General features: G+C 49.1%; 3 protein-coding genes and 5 non-coding genes across 14 annotated transcripts; 2 read left to right on the top strand and 6 right to left on the bottom strand.

Annotated features, from left to right (window-relative positions):
- Positions 1–644: 644 nt before the first annotated feature.
- LOC120684205 lies at positions 645–789 on the bottom strand. Its single transcript, XR_005679179.1, has one exon. It is a non-coding gene; the product is annotated as a small nucleolar RNA snoR136 (small nucleolar RNA).
- Positions 790–882: 93 nt separating this feature from the next.
- Positions 883–978, bottom strand: LOC120684097. Its single transcript, XR_005679080.1, has one exon. It is a non-coding gene; the product is annotated as a small nucleolar RNA SNORD25 (small nucleolar RNA).
- An 85-nt stretch (positions 979–1,063) lies between these two features.
- On the bottom strand, positions 1,064–1,152 carry LOC120684099. Its single transcript, XR_005679082.1, has one exon. It is a non-coding gene; the product is annotated as a small nucleolar RNA SNORD25 (small nucleolar RNA).
- Positions 1,153–1,224: 72 nt separating this feature from the next.
- LOC120684093 lies at positions 1,225–1,343 on the bottom strand. The gene has a single exon (XR_005679076.1). It is a non-coding gene; the product is annotated as a small nucleolar RNA SNORD14 (small nucleolar RNA).
- Positions 1,344–2,650: 1,307 nt separating this feature from the next.
- On the bottom strand, positions 2,651–2,716 carry LOC120684098. Its single transcript, XR_005679081.1, has one exon. It is a non-coding gene; the product is annotated as a small nucleolar RNA SNORD25 (small nucleolar RNA).
- Positions 2,717–6,256: 3,540 nt separating this feature from the next.
- LOC120681203 (protein trichome birefringence-like) lies at positions 6,257–9,031 on the top strand. The gene is made up of 5 exons (XM_039962725.1): positions 6,257–7,545; positions 7,642–7,834; positions 7,912–8,105; positions 8,189–8,347; positions 8,424–9,031. Exons 1-5 carry the CDS (start codon positions 6,257–6,259, stop codon positions 8,764–8,766), a joined length of 2,178 nt encoding a protein of 725 aa, XP_039818659.1. The 3' UTR covers positions 8,767–9,031.
- On the bottom strand, positions 8,297–17,015 carry LOC120681462 (diphthine methyltransferase-like). Of its 7 annotated transcripts, XR_005677878.1 has the most exons (6): positions 16,359–16,754; positions 14,972–15,768; positions 9,935–10,492; positions 9,244–9,551; positions 9,030–9,146; positions 8,297–8,896 (listed from the first exon to the last, which is right to left on the bottom strand). XR_005677878.1 is itself a non-coding variant. In XM_039962960.1 (2 exons), the coding sequence occupies exons 1-2, from the start codon at positions 16,675–16,677 to the stop codon at positions 15,053–15,055; spliced, it is 1,035 nt and encodes a 344-aa protein (XP_039818894.1). In that variant the 5' UTR covers positions 16,678–17,015; the 3' UTR covers positions 14,504–15,052. The 7 variants fall into 7 exon arrangements, 1 of the variants encoding a protein (XP_039818894.1); XR_005677877.1 differs by having other exon boundaries at positions 9,030–9,551; XR_005677876.1 differs by lacking the exons at positions 8,297–8,896; positions 9,030–9,146; positions 9,244–9,551 and having other exon boundaries at positions 9,679–10,303; positions 10,413–10,492.
- Positions 16,776–19,059, top strand: LOC120681463 (2-phytyl-1,4-beta-naphthoquinone methyltransferase, chloroplastic-like). The gene is made up of 9 exons (XM_039962961.1): positions 16,776–16,998; positions 17,116–17,180; positions 17,279–17,369; positions 17,501–17,589; positions 17,732–17,865; positions 17,954–18,015; positions 18,185–18,284; positions 18,469–18,598; positions 18,723–19,059. Exons 1-8 carry the CDS (start codon positions 16,831–16,833, stop codon positions 18,567–18,569), a joined length of 810 nt encoding a protein of 269 aa, XP_039818895.1. The 5' UTR covers positions 16,776–16,830; the 3' UTR covers positions 18,570–18,598; positions 18,723–19,059.
- Positions 19,060–19,130: the final 71 nt, after the last annotated feature.

The following is a 19,130-nucleotide window of genomic DNA, read 5'->3' as shown; positions in this document are numbered from 1 at the left end:
ATACTACAAAAACTATAGAATGATTGCTCGGACAGCATCATCTCGGTGAACCAATGTGCGAGCTTCACCGCTTGAAGTGCTGCAAACAGATAAATGATCAGATATAGCACTAAAAACTAGCAAGCAAGCATGGTAGCAACAAATGACACTGCACTGAGACAGAATAAGGCACAAGGCAAAATTGATCTCACTTACATCATTCTGGCCACGCGCATCCTTTAATTGCTCTGATAGCTCCTCTCTCACTTCCTTAGCTGAAAAGGGAACAATTCATCAGTTTTTTAGATGAATATAATAGCCAGATGACAAAAGCAGATGAACCTAGCAATTTAATACGCAGATTTAGGCCATTTAGCACAGCAACAAAATAAGTACTCAATTGATGTTCACAGTTAGAAACATAATTATTCTGTGCGGACGCAATGGTTAAGAACACTACCTTTAGATGATAGGCTCTCAAGAGTCCTGTTGGTCTTCACTGCAAACCTCTGGAATGCACGGCTGCAAAATATGATGTCTCACTGTAAGTAAAAACAAGTAACCAAACAAACAAACAACCCACAAACAACAGCATGTAGCGACCAAGAAACTACACTAGTACAATCAAAATAGCAAGTACATTACTAAAGAGATAAGTAATACTAAAATATAGTTCCTCGACGTCCAGTAGCATCAAAAGAAAATTCTGCACCGGATAGCGAGAGGAACCATTGAGACTTTTGCTTCACCTTCCAAAGCTCAGGAACCAAAAACAAGCTCATGAGCATGAACCAAGAGAAGCGGCACAAACTAAAACCATATCATAGGAACTGATTACTGAACCAAGAGAAGTGCAACTAACAAATAAACCTACAATAAAAGAATAGAGAGCACAAAATCCATGACAACTCAGTCCCTTAGATGTTCTTTGAATCATGCGATCATTTCCGCAAGAATCATCACAGGTCTGTAACTGTGAAAGGACTCATCACCGTTTTCACAAACACATCACTTCGAATGTGTAACCATCAGAAATAATCTGCTGATCAGTAACCTAAACATCAGAACTTGAATTCAAGTGAATTGCAACTCAGTCCCTTAGATGTTCCTGAGTTCAAGCAATCATATCCACAAGAATCGTTACACGTCCATAAAGACATAACTATTGTTATCAATAAAACATCATGCCAAAGTAAATTAGGACACCTAATCAACATCAGGAAAAAAATGTGGGGAAAATAATCATGGCTCAGACATCCAAGGAAGGATTTAACAGCATTAGCTCTCAAGCCTGGCGGGGCGAAAGCTCTTGGGTGGCTACTGCGAATGTTGAGAAACAAGCCTTAGCTTTAGCATCATCGCCATGGGTTTAACAAAACAAAATCAATTAAAATCATAGTAGTGAATATAATCACAGAGACCAGCACTGTGGACAGATTGAGAAGCAGTCACAAGGTTGATATCAACACGTGAAAACAATAGACGTGTGGCATCAGGCCAAAAGTTCATTCTATTACAGTTGGCAAACTAAAGCTAAATAAATGAGGAACATATCTGGTGCAAACCACAACTTCGTGAAAACCCGTGCAAACCACGGCAAAAAAGTCATCTAAATTCACCAAAAAAATCACACATGTAGATGATATTATGATATACAATCTTGTAAAATATCTTGTCCAAACTCGACTTCGTTTGTGAGATATAAAAATAGCAAATTTCTAACAAATCATCTGGACCATAGTCACAGGATTCGGGGTCGATGCCTCGTCCCTCGACCCGGGAACGTCGTTCCGATTCGAGGGTCGGGGTCGAAGTGGGTCAGTGTCCCATTCAAGGTTGGATCGTGTCCCGGTTTGAAAGGGGTCGCAGCCCCATTGCTAGCAGATTTAATTGGGATAAGGAGGTTAAGGACAGTGGATTGGTGTGGTTTTTGTTAGACAATGAGCTGAGTACGTGTAGCATGGTCTAAATATACTCTTTTATATGTTTCTTATATGCTTGTGCAGATTAATTTCTTCAATTAGTAGCATATATATAGTTTTTGTCTTTATCGACCCGAAGATATCGACCCCGATGAATCAGGGTCGCGTCCCATATAATAATTTATCGTTCCATAGATGTATACCCCCTTCGTACCATAATTTTATAAAGTGACGACCCTCGACCCTCGACCCCGTTCCTCGACCCGGTCGACCCAGGAACTTTGTGACTATGATCTGGACAACTTTCTGGCTTGAAATTTGTTATTTTTATAGCTCACAAACGAAGATATTTTACAAGATTGTGTATCATCATATCATCTACATGTGTGATTTTTTGGTGAATTTAGACGATTTTTTTGTCGTGGTTTGCACGGATTTTCACGAAGACGGTGGTTTGCACTAGATGCGTTCCCAAATAAATGAGCAGGCTGTTCTGTACCAACCCTCAGATACCTGATTTAAACTACACAACACAGCCGAATCAAACATCTGCTGATGGGAGCTCCGTCCCACCGCAAAGCACAAAGGTTATGTTCAACTGCACTTGCTATCAGTAGTCTCAGCATCCTGCCAGAGGAGATAACAGCCTAAATACTTTATGTTCAACTGCACTTGCTATCAGTAGTCTCAGCATCCCGCCAGAGGAGATAACAACCTAAATACTTGTAAAATTTAAGCAAAACTGTGACTCAGTCCCTTAGATGTTCTATGTATCAAGCAATCATAACCGCAAGAATCATTACAAGTCTGTTAGGGTGTGTTTGGTTGAAGAGCGAGATAGAGGAGCGGATCCATTCCTAATTTTAAGGATGGAATGGTTCTGTTCCGTGTTTGGTTGGAGGGTTGGAGCGGTTCTATTTTTATGTTTGGTTGGAGGGACGAGCACATCATAAATTAGACTCCGTCAAGCACCGTTTATGGGGTCCATCTGTCGGTGAGCACAGTGTTTTCTTCCTCGCGTTCGCCTGCTGCTGCTACCTGCACTGCTCGCCTGCTCCTGCCGCCTGCGCCGCGGCCACTCGCCCGGCCCCACACACCTGCTGCCGCCCACACAGCGGGCCGCAGGCGCCTTCTGCCGCACACACCGCTGCAGCCTCGCGGCCGGCTCCGCGCACCGCTGCAGCCTTGCGGCCATCTCCCGCACGCGCTGCGGTGGCCGCGCGGCCAGCTCCTTGGTTGTTGCGGCCGCGCGCTTGCTGCTTGCTGCAGCCAAAGTTCGGGAGCCAGTGAATTGAAGCTCTAGTGGTGTAGCCATAGATAGCACAGCGAGCTAGAGACGGGACCCGCGCCGCCGGACCCCGCGCCATAGCTCTACCCGCGCCGCTGCTGAGCCTTCCCCCGAGCTCCGTCCGCTCCGCCGAGCTACGCGCGCACCGGCCGCGCCTCCGGCCGCGCCGCTCCAAGCTCCGCCCCACACCGCTAGAGCTCCAGCCCGCCCGTGCCGCTCCGAGCTCTGCCTCCGCCTGCTCCACGCCGGCCCGAGCTCCGCGCCTCCACCTCCGCCTGGCCCGAGTGCCGCCTGGCCCGAAATCCATCACCGCCTGCTCCACGCGGGCCCGAGCGCCGCCTGGCCCGCGCTCCGCCTCCACCTGCGCTGGCTGTGCCTCCTGCCCGAGCTCGTTGCAGGGAGAAAGGATGGCGGCGGAGGGAGCAAGAGACGGGAGGAAATGGCGTGGAACGGGAGCGAACTCGTCCGATCGATTTTTCCGAGCGAGTTCATCCCGAATCTAGAGCGAATATTCGCTCCGAGGGATGGCTCCGTTCCTACGCTCGTGAAGCAAACACCGGACGGAGCGGCTCTATCCCACGCCGCTCCTCAACCAACGCACCCTTAGGGCTCATCATCGTTGTGGACACAACTCGACACCAATTCAGGAACAATGATCAAAAAGAGAGAAAACACAACTTGGAAAAAAGTGCAACGAAGTTTTGCATTAAGACATCATAACCGCGAGAATTCTGTTAGGGCTCATCACGACCGTGGAGATAATCAAGAGCAATAAAGGAAAAACAAGTATCAATAGCTCGAAACAAAGTCATGTACACCCTCCGTCCCATAATAAGTGTATTTCTTTGACTTCCAGACATCATGTTTGATCATTAGTCTTATTCAAATTTTTTGTATAAATTATAAAATAAATAACTTATTATTAAAATATCTTTAGTGATATAATAAATCATAACAAAATAAATAATATTTATTTTTAAAAAAATGCACCATGGGACGGAGGGTGTATGTAAGAGCCGTACGGTGCCCCGTTCATGGCTAATCTCCGAGGGCACACGAGAGAGGGTCGGCCCGTGATACAACGGGATGATGTGGCTTCAAGGGAACGAGTCCGTTGGGAACCGACCGGCAAAACCGATCCTCCCAAGGACCAGATGACGAAGCGGAACGAGTTGCATAGAATCCAATCCAATCAATATCGAAATCGAAATCGCGCGAGGCGACAGTAGACGGATCTAACGATAGGACGGGAACGGGGGAGGGCGGAGAGGGTGGCGTGCTTACCTGTTGGCGAGGCCCTCGACGAGGAACTCGTTGACGACGTAGCTCAGCGCCCGCCCCAACAAGTTGCCGCCGGCCATGGCGTGCCCTGGGGGTGGAGGAGGCGGAAGAAGCTTCCGGAAACGGGGAGGCGGCGGCGGGTCAAAAGGAAAGGTGGGAGATGGTCGAGCCTAATAGGAGAAGGGTCACTTTGCTGCCGTTAGATTACGCAGTCTCTTGGCGAAGTTTGGGGATTGAACGGTTGGGATTCGTCAATCTTTTTTTTTTGAAGCCTGGGATTCGTCAATCAGTGGGAACCCTAGAGAGCGATGGGGTGGGGGGGCAGGGGGGCGGGGGGGAGGCGTGTGGGAGATCGATTGGGCTGATGGGCCAAAGATTTACGTGGGTTCAACAATGCGCCTTTTCCAATGGGGCCGAGATCACGAAGATTCCTTTGTCCTCATCGCAATGCGTGTCAAAATTCGAAGTGCGATCCTGTGGGGCTATAAGGTTTTTTTTCAATTGCAACTAAAAGCTCCAAATCAAAGTTGAATTTTCCCTCTAATTTGAAGTTGAAAGTGCCAAAACTTGCATTGAACAATGTTCTTTTATCAGTTCAAAAGGCTATTGTAAGTTTAAAATTTGACACGGAACTAGTGAAGTTTCTATGACTACTAGCCCACTCTGTCAAAATCAAAATCAAGTTGAACGAATCAAATAGACGTGAAAAGCTATCCAAACAATACGGTCATGTTAAGGGATGTGAGTCAAATTCTGCATTCGTGGCCAATACTGGTTTCGGCACACATCTATGTCGCTCAATTCAAAATCAGGTTTTGCTATGTCCGTGTTTGGTTCTTTGTGACCAACATGCCATGCCAAATTAATAATCGAAGATCCATGTTGGCCACATCTCAACTCTAAAAAAAAATAGGGAAAATTCGATTCATGCCACCACAACTCCGTGAAATTGAGTGTCATGTTGAAAATCATGCCACTCAATGGCATGATTTTCAACATGAGATCCAATTTCAAGAAATTGGAGTGGCATGGATCCAACTGACCCAAAAAAATAATGAAATGCAGGTAGGGTGGTAAATGGCCTTAATTTTCAGCCTAAATAATTTAAGAGCCGAGCCCTAAAAGGGTTGGCTCTAATCTTATTCAATTTTGAGATAAAAGAATTAAGGGCTAAGTTGGATTATGAAGATAGTATTAGGGCCATGGCCATTACCACCCCTAAATGCAGGTTCCGTGTTCCATACTCATAGTTTGGTCAAAATTTTGGCTTGCTTTTCCACTGAAGTGCGCATAAATTGGCATATTACCCTGAATTTATTCATGGACTTACAAATTTTAGTTATGCTCTCTTGGGTATGCTGTATGCAACCCAAGTTAGTTTCCTCCAAGAAAATGTTTATTGCTCCACCTACAGAAATGAACACAAGTAACTTTGCGACGCTTGTTCCCAACTTCAACTTCAAAACTGCATGCCCTCTGCATGCGCGAACAGGCCTCGACCTCGATCCGGATCCACGCGTCCTTGACCGCAACTGAACCTCCCTGTTCCTACTCCCGCCGGCGTCCTAGTCCTGCTCGCCACCATGCTCTGAGGAGGAGTGGAGACCCGATCCATCCGGCCGGGCTCAGTTGATCCATTCTCCTCTGTTGGTTACATGCGGTTGCTTGGACAGGCTGCTCGTCTCGTCCGTTCCGGCCTCGACGCCAATCTCCTCTTCTTTCTTCGCCGAGAACGGTTGCGCTGCGCACTGATCGATCACTCGCGCTGATCGCTGCGTGCCCAGCAATGCCAGGGTGGAGGAAGGCGTGGCTGTCGATGCTGGACCGAGCCGGTAGCGGCGGCGGCGGCAGCAGCGGCTCCCTGCAGGCGCGCCTGCAGGGCCACCACTCCCCGTCCTCCTCGTCGTCCTCCCTCGCCAGCTACAAGCGGGGCGGCAAGTACGGCGCCGGCCACGTGAGCGGCAAGGCGGTGGTGGGCTGCTTCTCCGCCGCGCTCGCGCTCGCCTTCTTCTACGTCTCCGTCGCCGGCGGGCCGGCCGCCGACGGCTCCTTCCCCTCCCCGACCGCATCGTCGTCCGGGACCCTCCTGTCGTGGCTGTCGTCGAACTCGTCCACGGCGGCGCCGAGGAAATCTCTCCTCCCCCGCCCTCCCGTTCCTCCTGCGGTGACCGCGGGCGGCGCTGCTGAGCAGAGCGACGCGCGGAACGCGACAGCGGCGTCGCGCCGCGTGCACCAGAGCAGCGCGGTGGGAGACTCGCCGGCTTCGGAAGTCAGCTCGGGGCAAGTGACATCGGTGACCGCGCAGGATGCCGGAAACGCCACCCTCGGCTCCGATGCCGAACCCGCCGGTAACGGCACCAGGGAAGAAGAGCCCCAAGTGGAAGCCGCGACGCCGATCCTGCGATGGCGAAGGAAAGACGGAGCAAGGCCTTCCAACAACGCCGTCGTCGGTGCCCCCGGTCAGACGGCGACGAGCACTGACATCGCCACTGGCAACCCTACAGACAGCGTGGCTTCGAGCACGAGCAGAGAGGAGGTAACCGAGAACGCCGCCGGCGACAACGTGCAGACCTCGGCACGGCAGGCGGCTCTGCCATCGCGGCCGGAGCGGAAGGAGGACAGGCACAGGCAAAGGAGAGCCGTGAGGCACAGGCACCCGAGGCGACGGAAGGAGATCGTCCTCCCGTCGCACGATCTCCTCGCTGATCAGAACGACGGCGACACGGCTGGCGTCAGGGCAGCCATGGCCGTCGGGCCAGGCAACGACATGGCCGGCGTGAAAACCAGCATGGTCGTCGGGCCAGGGAACGGCGTGGCCGCAGGCGTGAACGCCAGCATGGGCGTCGCCGGCGCCGGCAACAACCGGGTCGTGTGGACGTCGGGCGTGCAGGACCTGGTTTCCTTCGCCAAGTGCGACGTGTTCAACGGGAGGTGGGTGAGGGACGAGAGCTACGGGTTCTACCCGCCCAAGTCGTGCACGCTCATCGACGACGACTTCAACTGCCACAAGAACGGCCGGCCGGACAGCGACTACCTCAAGTGGCGGTGGCAGCCGCACAGCTGCGACATTCCCAGGTAGAGTATGTGTGTGACATTTCTGAACATGCGATCTCTGCAGAAGATTAATTTGTTAGAAATCTTACGGGATTTCTCGTCGCCTTCTTGCTCCAGGCTGAACGCGACTGAATTCCTGGAGAGGCTGAGGGGGCAGAGGATCATATTCGTCGGCGACTCGCTGAACCGGAACATGTGGGAGTCACTGGTCTGCATCCTTCGCCATGCCGTCAGGGACAAGAGGAGCGTGTACGAGGCATCAGGGAAGAACCAGTTCAAGATCAGAGGATACTACTCCTTCAAATTCAGGGTATACTTGAGGTTTGATTACATGAGAAGTCTGAATTTCGTCAGTTCTTTCAATCATTAATTGTTACTTCACTGCAGGAGTACAACTGCTCGGTTGATTTCATAAGATCGATATTCCTCGTCAAGGAGATGATCCGTGAGGGCACAAACGGTACTGAAGACGCAAAGCTGAAACTGGACGAGCTAGATGCGACGACTCCGGCGTACCGGAGTGCGGACATCGTCGTCTTCAACACCGGTCACTGGTGGACTCACTACAAAACGTCAAGAGGGTACATCGCACTACTTTCTGAACTGAATGCCATCAATTGGTTCCCATCATTCAACCATCGCTGAAGCACTTGCTTGTCCGCAGGCTGAACTACTACCAAGAGGGCAACCATGTGTACCGCAGCCTAGAGGTTTTGGATGCATACAAGAGAGCTCTGACCACCTGGGCTAGATGGGTCGACAAGAACATCGATTCGAGAAGAACCCAGGTTGTATTCAGAGGATATTCACTATCACATTTCAGGTAAGAAATCGCCATTACGCTGGCAGATTGTTGATACCATATCTTCTTCATCTGACAATGATGCATTTTTCCCCAGGGGAGGGCAGTGGAATTCAGGAGGAAGATGCCACACGGAGACAGAGCCAATCTTCAACCAGACATACCTTACTGAGTACCCTGAGAAGATGGTGATCCTGGAGCAGGTCCTGAGGCAGATGAAAACTCCCGTGATATACCTCAACATCAGCACACTCACTGATTACCGAAAAGATGGCCATCCATCAGCGTACCGAAGATGGTACGGCACAGAGGAGGAACGGATAGCGGCGGTGAAAAAGCAGGACTGCAGCCACTGGTGCTTGCCTGGCGTGCCAGATACGTGGAACGAACTACTGTATGCTTCGCTGCTCCAGGCAGGCAAAGGTTCCTGGAAGTTGTGAGATGATGGTTCCAGACATTGTTAGGCTTCATCTCTCTACATGCCAATGCAGAGAAAACAATCACGAAGCTCCGGAGCTGTAGTTATAATTGGATAGAATTGCAAATCTTGCGTTTGCAGTAGACCCATTGCTAGGACAAAATAATCATCAGAAGAAGGATAATCCTTTAGAAATTTTTTGGTAGTTCATGTACTGATGTACATATGAGACGTCAATAACTGATGTAACATGTCAAATAGATACTGGAAGTTGGGAATTCGTACCATAGGACTAGCTTCGCATATCTTCCTTGCATGAATTTGATTAGCAGCAGATGATGTCAGCTCTTTTTTCGTCAAGGTATTCCAGTTCTTTGACTAGAGCAGCTGGTTTCGAAAGCACTAAAACAAAGCCCAAAATGCATGGTCTAAGGTTCCTACTTTCAGAAGGCAGTAAAATACAGGTATGATAGGTCATTTCTTCTAAGTGGAGAAATACTTTGTTGCTTTCCATGCAGAAGATATGCTCCTAAGACAGGCCAAAAGAAGTACGTATCAACCTTTCTTGCTTCTCTTTTCATTGCTTATAACATCATATTTCAGATAACAGTTATCTTTATATCAACCAGAAGAGATTTTCCCTTGGTAGTAGTGTATGTATATAGCTGAACTACAAATCCACAATTTACAAACACAAGCAACGAAAGTGTGTTAAAAGAATCTGAAACAGCATATAATAACAAAAAATACAAATAAAAAATAGGAATGTCTCTAGTTGCAGCACAGACCCATATACCATCAACATATCTGCAACAGAACAAAAAGAATTAAAACAATACATGCTCATTTTTTTCCCACTCCCAACAAAAACAAAGCTGATAAGGTGTAGGGAGCCTGGGATGGGGGGATTCACAGACAGACAAAGATAACAACGAGCAACAAGTATTTTAATATCTTTCATTCATTTTTTTAATAAGTATCTTTCATTCATGAGTATCGTGTTTCTAGAGTACATATGAGAGAAACATGGGCTCAGCAGTGTATACATGGATCCAACACAAACACACACACCACGAATATGGTTATCAATTCCGCTTCCCCCTGACATAACTAGGAGGTGAAAGAAAAAACGGGACGACTCCAGATGGAGTTCGCCTTTGCCATCTTGTGACTTGCCGGTTTATGCGTACCTCAGCTAACCACCACCATATAACTGAATGCTTCTGTTCTCAAGGCGGTAAGGCGGACGCCTAGCAAGGTGGGGCGGCTGGACGCCTAGGCGAGCAAGGCGCAAATCGGTGGACGGCGCATGGACGCCTAGGCGTCGCCTAGGCGACGCCTTGAGAACAGATTTGCTTCTTGAGGAGGAGCTCAGCTTTCGCCCTCCATCTTCATTCTCTTTAGCTCTCAAGAACCATGTAGATGCTCAAGCCATGCATCTGCCATGGTTATGGGGGCTGAGAACAAGGGGAGGGGAGAGGGGTACTTTATATACCCTGGTGAGCTTGATGATGTCTGCAGGTGACTGTCCAGCTAAATACATTGCAAGAACTGAGAATCTGCATGGTGGTATTTTGTATTGGTCAGCACATTATGTTTTAGTGGAGAAAGGGCAATAAAAGTGGAACCAAATTTTACTGTTGTAAGTGCTCATTTGCTGGAACTCACAACAATGCTGTTCTTGCCTCAGCTCACGTCAATTCTGACAATATTCCTTCTCCAGATTAATTCTCATTCCACTTGCAAACCTAATGTTATCAAGAAGTATATTACTCAAGAGAACAATGCATAACATAAAATATAATAAGCTGGACATCTGCAAGCACTACCGATATAGTGCTATCCAGTTCCAGTTCTGAGGGTATACCAGTATAACTATTAAGTAACTCTTTTACAACTGAGTGTATACTAGTATAACTATTGGCACCTCTTTTACATTGTACAAAATTTACCTTGTCATCTTTGCCGTTTGATTTTCATTCATTGTTTCGTTGGTTTTTGTACTTTCTGTTTCTCCAATAGCAGTTAGTAACAAATTTTCAGTAATGTAGGAGTAAACCTGGTGCACAAGTGTCATTAAGTGGTAATTTATCAACAAATAATATTCAGTAAGTGATATGGAACTAAATCTACTGATAAACAATAGGGGGAAATGGTTGCCTTTACAAAAAGCTAAAGGAGCACTTTCCGCCTTTAGAGCAATGTGGCCTTCCTGGTCAGCCACTAGCTCATGCTTATCCAATGCGTTGCACTTCCTAATTTTGAAGTGTAATTGTGTAAAGTAGATGTCCCTCCATCTACTTAAATCAGCTCCTGATACGATGCTATTGAAGTTGACAAGATCTCAGTTTCATGCAAGTAGCAGTGTAGCACTCTCGAGTCTCAACTAAACCATCCTTAAATATGCATAAATAAATTCAAAAGACCATCTACGTGTACTTGTAGGAGAAAATAGAGATGCGTAATGGATTGATTGTATTAGTCTGAGCCTTGGGGCTGAATATATAGGGGTACATGACTTGGAGGGCAAGAAGCCTCTCCTACAGATCTGGTAGGATACGGATACAATCCTAATCTACCTAATATAGAGATATCCCTAATATACTCTAACATCCCCCCGCAGTCACAGCGGGAGCGTCGCAGACGATGAGACTGGAGAGAAGTCGATAAACTGACATCCCCCCGCAGTCACAACGATCAGTGCGCCGCAGATGCTGTGGCTGGAGTGGAAAACCACAAGGTTGCTCAAGCAGATGATAGCCCTTTGTGCCGATGTCGAGGTAGATGAGGTGAGGACGAGTAGCCATGGTCGATGATGCCGTACGTAGAGTAGCCGTGGTCGACGTAGCTATGTCGAGGTTGCCGAAGACAAGGTAGCCGCACATGAAGCCGCGGGCGCACGAGGAGGCGCCATGGTGGTGGCGTAATGGAGAAGACGCCGGAGACGAAGATGGCGACGCATCGAGGCAGTCGTAGAGGGAGCGATGCCGAAGTCGAAGCAGTCAGGCCATCGGGCGACACATACCCGAGTTTGCCAGGCTCGAGAACGCATCGGGGACGATGGGCACGCACCAGTGTTGCCAATACCGGACGTGCAGGGGAGGATGCACAACCAGACGCCGTCGCCGGGGGGACCAGCAGAGAAGGCCTCCATGGCAGTCGCAGGCGCAGAAGAAGGCGAGGTAGAAGATGCCAACGCCTGCTGTTGCTGGAGTAGACGAAGTAGTCGGGGACGAGTTGGCGACGCTAGCGACGTGGTTATGCTAGACGAAGCGAGGAGGGGAACCCAGATTTTCCAGCACAAGACTGAATGATCCGGATGACGCGGCGGCGGCGCTCGAAAGAGACGGCGAAGAACTCGTACAGCTTGACGAAGACCATGCGCGGGGCGCACAGCGACGAGTCCATGATGAGGTCGGGGACGTGGTCGATGGCGGTGAAGAAGCAACGGCGGAGAAGACCACGGGGTGACGCCATTGCTGCCCGAAGAGGCGATGCAACGGCAGCCCTCCGTGCTCGGTGAAGGGCGCGCTCGACGAGGACGGACGTCACGGGAGCCGGGTGGATCACGCACATCAGCTGATCAGACCGAGTAGCGTGAGGCGAGACGACGGTGGGCGAAGTTGGTGAAGGCGTCCCGATCGGTGAAGGCGACGACGAGCCGGCGAAGGTCGACGTGCGGGCGAGGCGGCGATGTAGGCGGCGGCGCAAACAAGCGCCCCCTAGGGTGCCGGCCATCTCGCCATGCCGCATGGTCGAAGAGGAAGAAGAGGCCGGTGAAGTCGACGCCGACGTCGAAGTAGAGGCGTGAGGTCGACAGGCGGTGGGCGACTCAATCCCGATCTCTGATCGGGCAAAAGAAAATGATGCAACAAGCAGCTTCTCTGGTAGTACCTCTGGGGTGCACGTAGCTGGAACCCTTATCCTCTCTTTCCTCTCTGCCCGCAGCCCACCATGGCCAAAGACCAAAAGCAGAGCACGAGTGAGAAAAGGAAAAACAGAGGCGAGGGAGCACTCGGACGAAGGCTGGCGTGGACGGAGCTCCTAGCCGGCGGCGGCGAGGATCGTGTCGGGATGGGCGGCGCATGGGCTGGCCGTTAGCAACAGGAGCCCACACGAGGCAGAGTCGGCGGGGCGGAGCTGCACCGAAGAGCCATCCTAGAGGATTCCGCCGGTCGAGCGGCGCGGATCCATCCCGCAAGGCAGAGGAGGCGGGGCGGAGCCGTCCCGGAGGAGTCCGCTGGTCGGGCGGCGCGGGTCCCCCCCCCCCCCCCGCGAGGCAAAGGAGGCGGGGCGGAGCAGGGGCGCCGCCATGTAACCAGCCGACGACAAGGTGAACGCACCACGCCGAGGCCCCTGCTGCCACCACGGCAGCACGGGGTAGGACGCAGGTGCTGCATGAGCCCGCGGCTGCCACCACGGCAGCGCGGAACGGAGGTGTCGTCGACGATTTCCATGGCGGGTGATGAGGTACGACCGGATCTGCTGCTGCTTGACGCGATCTGGCGGCGGATTAAACTGATCCGCCGCGAAGAGGGGCGCTGCCCCCGGCGGAGGTCATGGGCGACCTCCCCGGGGGCGCGCTAGGAGGCCGTCGAGGGGGCGGTTTGGAGGTGCGCCGTGGAGGACGGCCGGCGGCGCGCGGAGGGCGGGGTGCGAGAGGGGCAGCGGAAGATTAGCCTAGAATCTCAAACCCTAATCTCGTGATACCATGTAGGAGAAAATAGAGATGCGTAATGGATTGATTGTATTAGTCTGAGCCTTGGGGCTGAATATATAGGGGTACATGACTTGGAGGGCAAGAAGCCTCTCCTACAGATCTGGTAGGATACGGATACAATCCTAATCTACCTAATATAGAGATATCCCTAATATACTCTAACAGTACTTGGTGGATGACTGTTTCCACTAGGACTGAGAGGAAATAACTACCACCTATTGTGGCATGCACAGGTGGACCACAAACAGAATTTCTGAACTATGGGTCCTTTTAATAGATGGCTCAGGTGTGAAGATAGTGAAGAACCTCACAGAAATGCACTTAATCAGTGATAAGGACCAAGGTTCCAAGTCCCTGTCAGTAGCTACTGGTTGCCACTAGTAACTGAATATGAATACTGTTGATTTCAATACCATCCAATGTAGGCACTAGAAACCAAAGTTTGTATTTAACTCAAATTGGAGGTCTCCATCAGATGCAGCTGAATTTTTTTATGAAAAATAAAGAAAACATTTGCAAAGCTTGACTGAAGATCAGTTCAACATATCCACTGCACTTCCAGCTAAGAGAGCTAATTTTACCAGCAAAACTTATGAAGCTAGTGCATGTTTTTTTTAGCCATGCTATGAATACACTGAATGGCAGAAGTCAAATAGACTCATAGCTTAAATTTAGTTGTAAATTCATAATATTAGCAGACTTATATGATGCTGTACAATCTCCTAATTTATACGTGATGTTTCATGTTTGTGCACAAACTAGTAAACTGGTTCGTTTTTGCTGGTATGCAGGCTTTTTTTTTCTTGAACAATATTAGCAAGCTCATATGATGATGTGCAATCTCCTAATTTATGCGTGATGTTTCATGTTTGTGCACAAACTAGTAAACTGGTTTGTTTTTGCTGGTACAGAATGTTCATGATAATTCATTTTTTTCAAACCACAGCCATTTCTAATTCATTTTTTTTTCAATTCTAGTTTCTGAAATGATAAGTTGATTCAGAGCTTCCAACTGAGGAATGACCACACCAACATATAATGAGAAAATGAAAAATTAAGCTACTAAGGAGATCCTCATCTCAAGTTTGAAAAACCGGTACCATACAGAGAGAGCATTCGTGATGTTACATTAGTTGCCAACCATAAAAAAACTGTGTCTGTTCATACTGACAAGCATTTAGAGACTGCCATGTCTGTTATCTTGAGCATGAATACACTTGTGGTAACGCAATGAGCATTTCCCTTCTTAGTCATAAGCAGGATAAAGAACAGACATAACTGAGCCAGTTGGACCAGAGTCTGGTCAAATACCATTCCCCGATATCTAGACCAACACAAATCAAATTCCAAGATAGCTTCTCACCGATTAACATCAATGGAAAACTTTATGGTTTTGCAGTGAGGAAGCTGACAACCAATGCTAATATCAATGAGCCTAGTTGAAAACACACATAATGTCTGGATAAGCTCATGATTATAGGAAGCAAGCATAGGTTCAAAGAGATACCTGAATGAAATTATATTGGTTCATTCAGGAAATAGCTTCATGGCATAGTCATGCTTGAATTGAGTAAGATGAAGCTTAGCCTTAAAGCTCGGCTAGGTTCTCTGGTTGCCACACACGGAGAAGGCGGTCATAAAATGAACAAGTAGCAACAACTGAAGAATTTCCATTCTGCTCTGCTCCTTCACTTTTCTGCCAATCCGCACCGTATGCTAGGGATTCATGCTTGCAATATGTTTCCATTGTCGTAGCATCTCCCGAACCCACTTTAACAATGGCAAACCCATTGTGCATGCATGCAGCCAATACAACATCTGCAATACTTGGATGATACTTCATCCTCCACACACCACCTCCTAGATTTATCAACTTTTCGTTAACAGGTTTTGCCATTAATCTCATGTCCCAAACTCTGAGACATTCATCATAACTTCCAGTAAGTAGCATGTTCTCCTCAAATGGATTCTGAGCAAAACAACAAACACCCATACTATGAGACTTTTTGTTTTGAAAAACAATGTTAGATGGGCTTTCTCTCAAGTCCCAGCAACTGAAACAGCAGTCGTCTGATCCACTGTACAGCAAGTGTGGCCTTGTGCGATCAAAATAACATGTCCAGACTTCGAATTGATGTGCAGCCCACTGTTCTGATATCTCCAATCGGTCCTCTCTCACTGAGACCACAGATAGGGAGCCATCTGATAATCCGACAGACAGAGACTCAGCAGTTTGGTTCCAGTCCACGTACAGGCACATTGAAGAAGAAATATCTTCAGCACACACATCCGTGAAGACAATGCCTGTGTAATTTGGTTACAGAAAGCACTTGAGTTATCTCTGAAGATATGCAATAATACATGTTGGACTACAGATATGACAAATACTAAGTGTTTAAGCTCTTAAATATGCATGAGTTGTCCTGAACCCACTTATTTCGGCGATCAATATAGACCAATTCTGTTTTCAAGGACACGCATAAAGGCCAGTTCTGATCCAGCAAGAAATTATTTAAGATAAGCTGTGCAAGAGCCCTAGGTTTGCTTTTATCACCAATTATCTGAAAGTTACCCCTCTTTTCTATGAGACAAAGACAAGCTACCTACAACAGCAGAGTAGAAAAAACAAGTTCTGCATCTAGATTAATCTTTGTAACGATTTTAGAGTCAAACTATAATCCAAGCAGACCTTCGAATGAACACTCCAGACGACAAAATGATGCAAATGTTTCTGCAAGCATGGATCAACCCCCCCCCCCCCCCCCAAGCGAACACAGTGTGAAACCTAAGTACCTGAGATTGCCTAGTCATGATGAGTCATGAACCAACTTTGACGGCACAAAACTTTTGCTAAATTAAAAGTATTGATGTAGGTATATACAAACAATTGTAACCTGCATCCGAGCCGTCGTCCTGCTCCAGGCGCCGTAGCTCGAGGCGGCCGTGGGCATCGGCCTGTGCAAGCAGCGGCGACGCGGGGCTCCACTTCATATCAAAGACGCCGGCGGTCTCTACAGTATGCAGCAGCCGGAGCCGCTGGGACTCGTCCTCCGCGGCGGCGTCGACGGAGAAGAGGGAGATGCTGCCCGCGCGGTCCTGCTCCTGCTCCTGCAGCGTGTAGGTGGCCGCGGCGAGCACGTGGCGGAACGGGCGGTGCGGGCAGAACTCCACCGCGTCAGCGTTGCCGCCGAGGTAGCACGAGCCCAAATCCATCCCCAAATCCGGAGGCGGCGGCGGCAAAGAGTGCCCGAAATCGTTTCACAACTTCAGCGGCAGGGGCAAAAATGTCCAAACCTTTTCCACGAGTCGCCGTAGCGGCATCAAACATTATCCTAATCACTATTCGGGGGCGAGCGAACTGACACGATGGGCACCGTGACCGCGGCGATTTCCGTATCCGCCGCCGCCGCGGCGGTGGTGTCCCGCCCAGCCGACCGCCGACGCCACCGCGGCCCCGCCGCCTTTCGCTGCTCGGCCTCCGCGGCCAGCGAGCGGCAGGCTCTCTTCAGCCGCATCGCCCCCGTCTACGACCATGTCCGTGCCTCCTGCTCTCCCCCATCCCCCCTCGCTGCTCCTACGAAATTAGTGCTACAGATAGCAATGCCAGGCTTAGTTGCTGACGACGGCACGTTACATGTTCCTTCCTTGCAGCTGAACGACGTGCTCAGCCTGGGGCAGCACCGGACGTGGAAGCGCATCTGCGTCTCGTGGTCGAGGTACAGCGCTAGTGGTAATTGCAGTAGATAAGCAATGTGGATCCAAACGACCCTGCTCTACCATCGGTTGATGCAAAAGTTTGCTCTTCTGGGGTTAGGGCGAAGATGGGGGATCGGGTTCTTGATCTCTGCTGCGGGAGCGGGGATTTGGCGTTCCTGCTGTCTCAGAAGGTCGGCTTAGATGGAGAGGTTGGTGTTGGATTCACTGTTAGCGTTCAGACTTCAGACTAGCCACAGCCATTTTTCCCCCTCACTGAAAGTCTTTTTTTTTTTGGAAAGGTAACCTCACTGAAAGTCTCATTTGCACCCAACTGACACAGGTGATGGCCGTCGATTTCTCGAGGCAGCAACTGCAGACTGCTGCTGAACGTCAGGAGCAACGCTGGAAGCTGTGCTACAAGAACATCAAGTGAGCATCTCAATGTGAGGGTTTATTGCAGATTAAAAACATCATGTCGTTCCAAACTTCCAGTTGAATGTTCTGTGTGCTTGGCTAACATATGTGCTATGGCGCTATGTGCTATGCCTGCATCTGACTTTGTCACATGCAGATGGATAGAGGGTGATGCACTTGATTTACCGTTCACAGACTGCTACTTTGATGCTGTAACGGTTGGCTACGGATTGCGTAATGTGGTTGACAAGTCCAGAGCGATGCAAGAAATATTTAGGGTCCTGAAACCAGGTTCGGTACAGGTTCCAAATTTTGTTCCAGATTACACATGCTAGCAATCCAGATAAATGTTTACAGCTAGTCTTTTACTGGACCGCAGGATCAAGAGCATCTATTCTTGATTTTAACAAGAGCTCATCACTTTTCACGGCATCATTACAGGTAAAATGTCAGCCCATCCTGTGTACTTTATTTGAAGCGGCACCGTCTTAATGTGGCCTATTTGATTTCCCGGGCAAAGATCAATTCTTATTTTTTAGAATGACATTGTAGCAAAATCAGACAATATGTCTCACAAACCAAATTGATGTTTCCATTTTCTCTCGGACAGAGTTGGGCAATCGACAATGTTGTGGTTCCTTTGGCTAGTGGCTATGGACTCACTGAAGAATACAAGTACTTGAAGAGCTCCATATCACAGTATCTAACAGGTTTGTGTGTTTATTTCCTTCTCCGAGAACGCTTCCATGAAAGAGCAGGATTGTCTTTGTGGGCGAAGGTTGCATTTCCTGCTCTGAAGAATGGAAGTGTTTGGTTCCATTTTGTTAGTACCCCCCCCCCCCCAATACTCATGTATGAAATTACATAGCTTGTGTTTGTTTCTCTTCGTTGTAGGAGAAGAGTTGGAGAAATTAGGCAGAGAAGCTGGTTTCACTGTAGCCAAGCACTACGAGCTTGGCGGAGGGCTCATGGGGAACCTAATAGCAACTCGATGAGCAGAATATCGCGAGAAACTTTTCAAAGTGCGAGTCCCCTGGATGTTTAACTGATTTTTACATGCCCCATGTCTATCGAAATGTCATGTTGTGCCGATCTCAAATTAAAAAGTCGTGGACATCAAAGACTGATTCCCCTCCTGTTTGAGCCAGCACTTCTGCGGCCACGGTTGGGTCACGTTCAGACGGATTGCTTTGAGACGTATTCGACGGGCATGATGTTCCGAAGCACGGGAGCGATCTGACTGGAGACCAAGCAAAAGAGTCTCAGGCGCACGCGTTGCTCTGCGTGAGAGCATGTGGGCATTCCAGGTCCTCGTTACTGCGTTGCTCACTACATTTGCTCTGAATCCTTTTTGCCTCCGAGAGATGGGATGCAGGTCTCTGGCTCTCTGCACCCCTCCGTTTACTGCTCGGTCCCCATTTACGAGTTTATTTACGACGGGTAGCATCTGTACTGTGGATTCTTAAGCCGTGGTTGTTTCCTCTCTCTCTCTCTCTTCATAGCTCCTACCGACTCCGCTGCCACTGTACAAATGTATAGAGAACTTTGCCAACGAA

This window comes from Panicum virgatum, chromosome 7N (genome assembly GCF_016808335.1).
Source record: "Panicum virgatum strain AP13 chromosome 7N, P.virgatum_v5, whole genome shotgun sequence".
Taxonomy (NCBI): domain Eukaryota; kingdom Viridiplantae; phylum Streptophyta; class Magnoliopsida; order Poales; family Poaceae; genus Panicum; species Panicum virgatum.
This window is presented reverse-complemented; position numbering and strand designations above follow the sequence as displayed.

Excerpts from the sequence above, each read along its gene's own strand:
- LOC120681203 (XM_039962725.1), top strand. The coding sequence starts at position 6,257 with ATGCCAGGGTGGAGGAAGGCGTGGCTGTCGATGCTGGACCGAGCCGGT. Across the intron at positions 7,546-7,641 it reads CACAGCTGCGACATTCCCAG|GCTGAACGCGACTGAATTCC; the intron begins GTAGAGTATGTG and ends TTCTTGCTCCAG. Across the intron at positions 7,835-7,911 it reads ACTACTCCTTCAAATTCAGG|GAGTACAACTGCTCGGTTGA; the intron begins GTATACTTGAGG and ends ACTTCACTGCAG.
- LOC120681462 (XM_039962960.1), bottom strand. The coding sequence starts at position 16,677 with ATGGATTTGGGCTCGTGCTACCTCGGCGGCAACGCTGACGCGGTGGAG. Across the intron at positions 15,769-16,358 it reads GGACGACGGCTCGGATGCAG|GCATTGTCTTCACGGATGTG; the intron begins GTTACAATTGTT and ends CAAATTACACAG.
- LOC120681463 (XM_039962961.1), top strand. The coding sequence starts at position 16,831 with ATGGGCACCGTGACCGCGGCGATTTCCGTATCCGCCGCCGCCGCGGCG. Across the intron at positions 17,181-17,278 it reads ATCTGCGTCTCGTGGTCGAG|GGCGAAGATGGGGGATCGGG; the intron begins GTACAGCGCTAG and ends TTCTGGGGTTAG. Across the intron at positions 18,016-18,184 it reads TTTTCACGGCATCATTACAG|AGTTGGGCAATCGACAATGT; the intron begins GTAAAATGTCAG and ends TCTCTCGGACAG.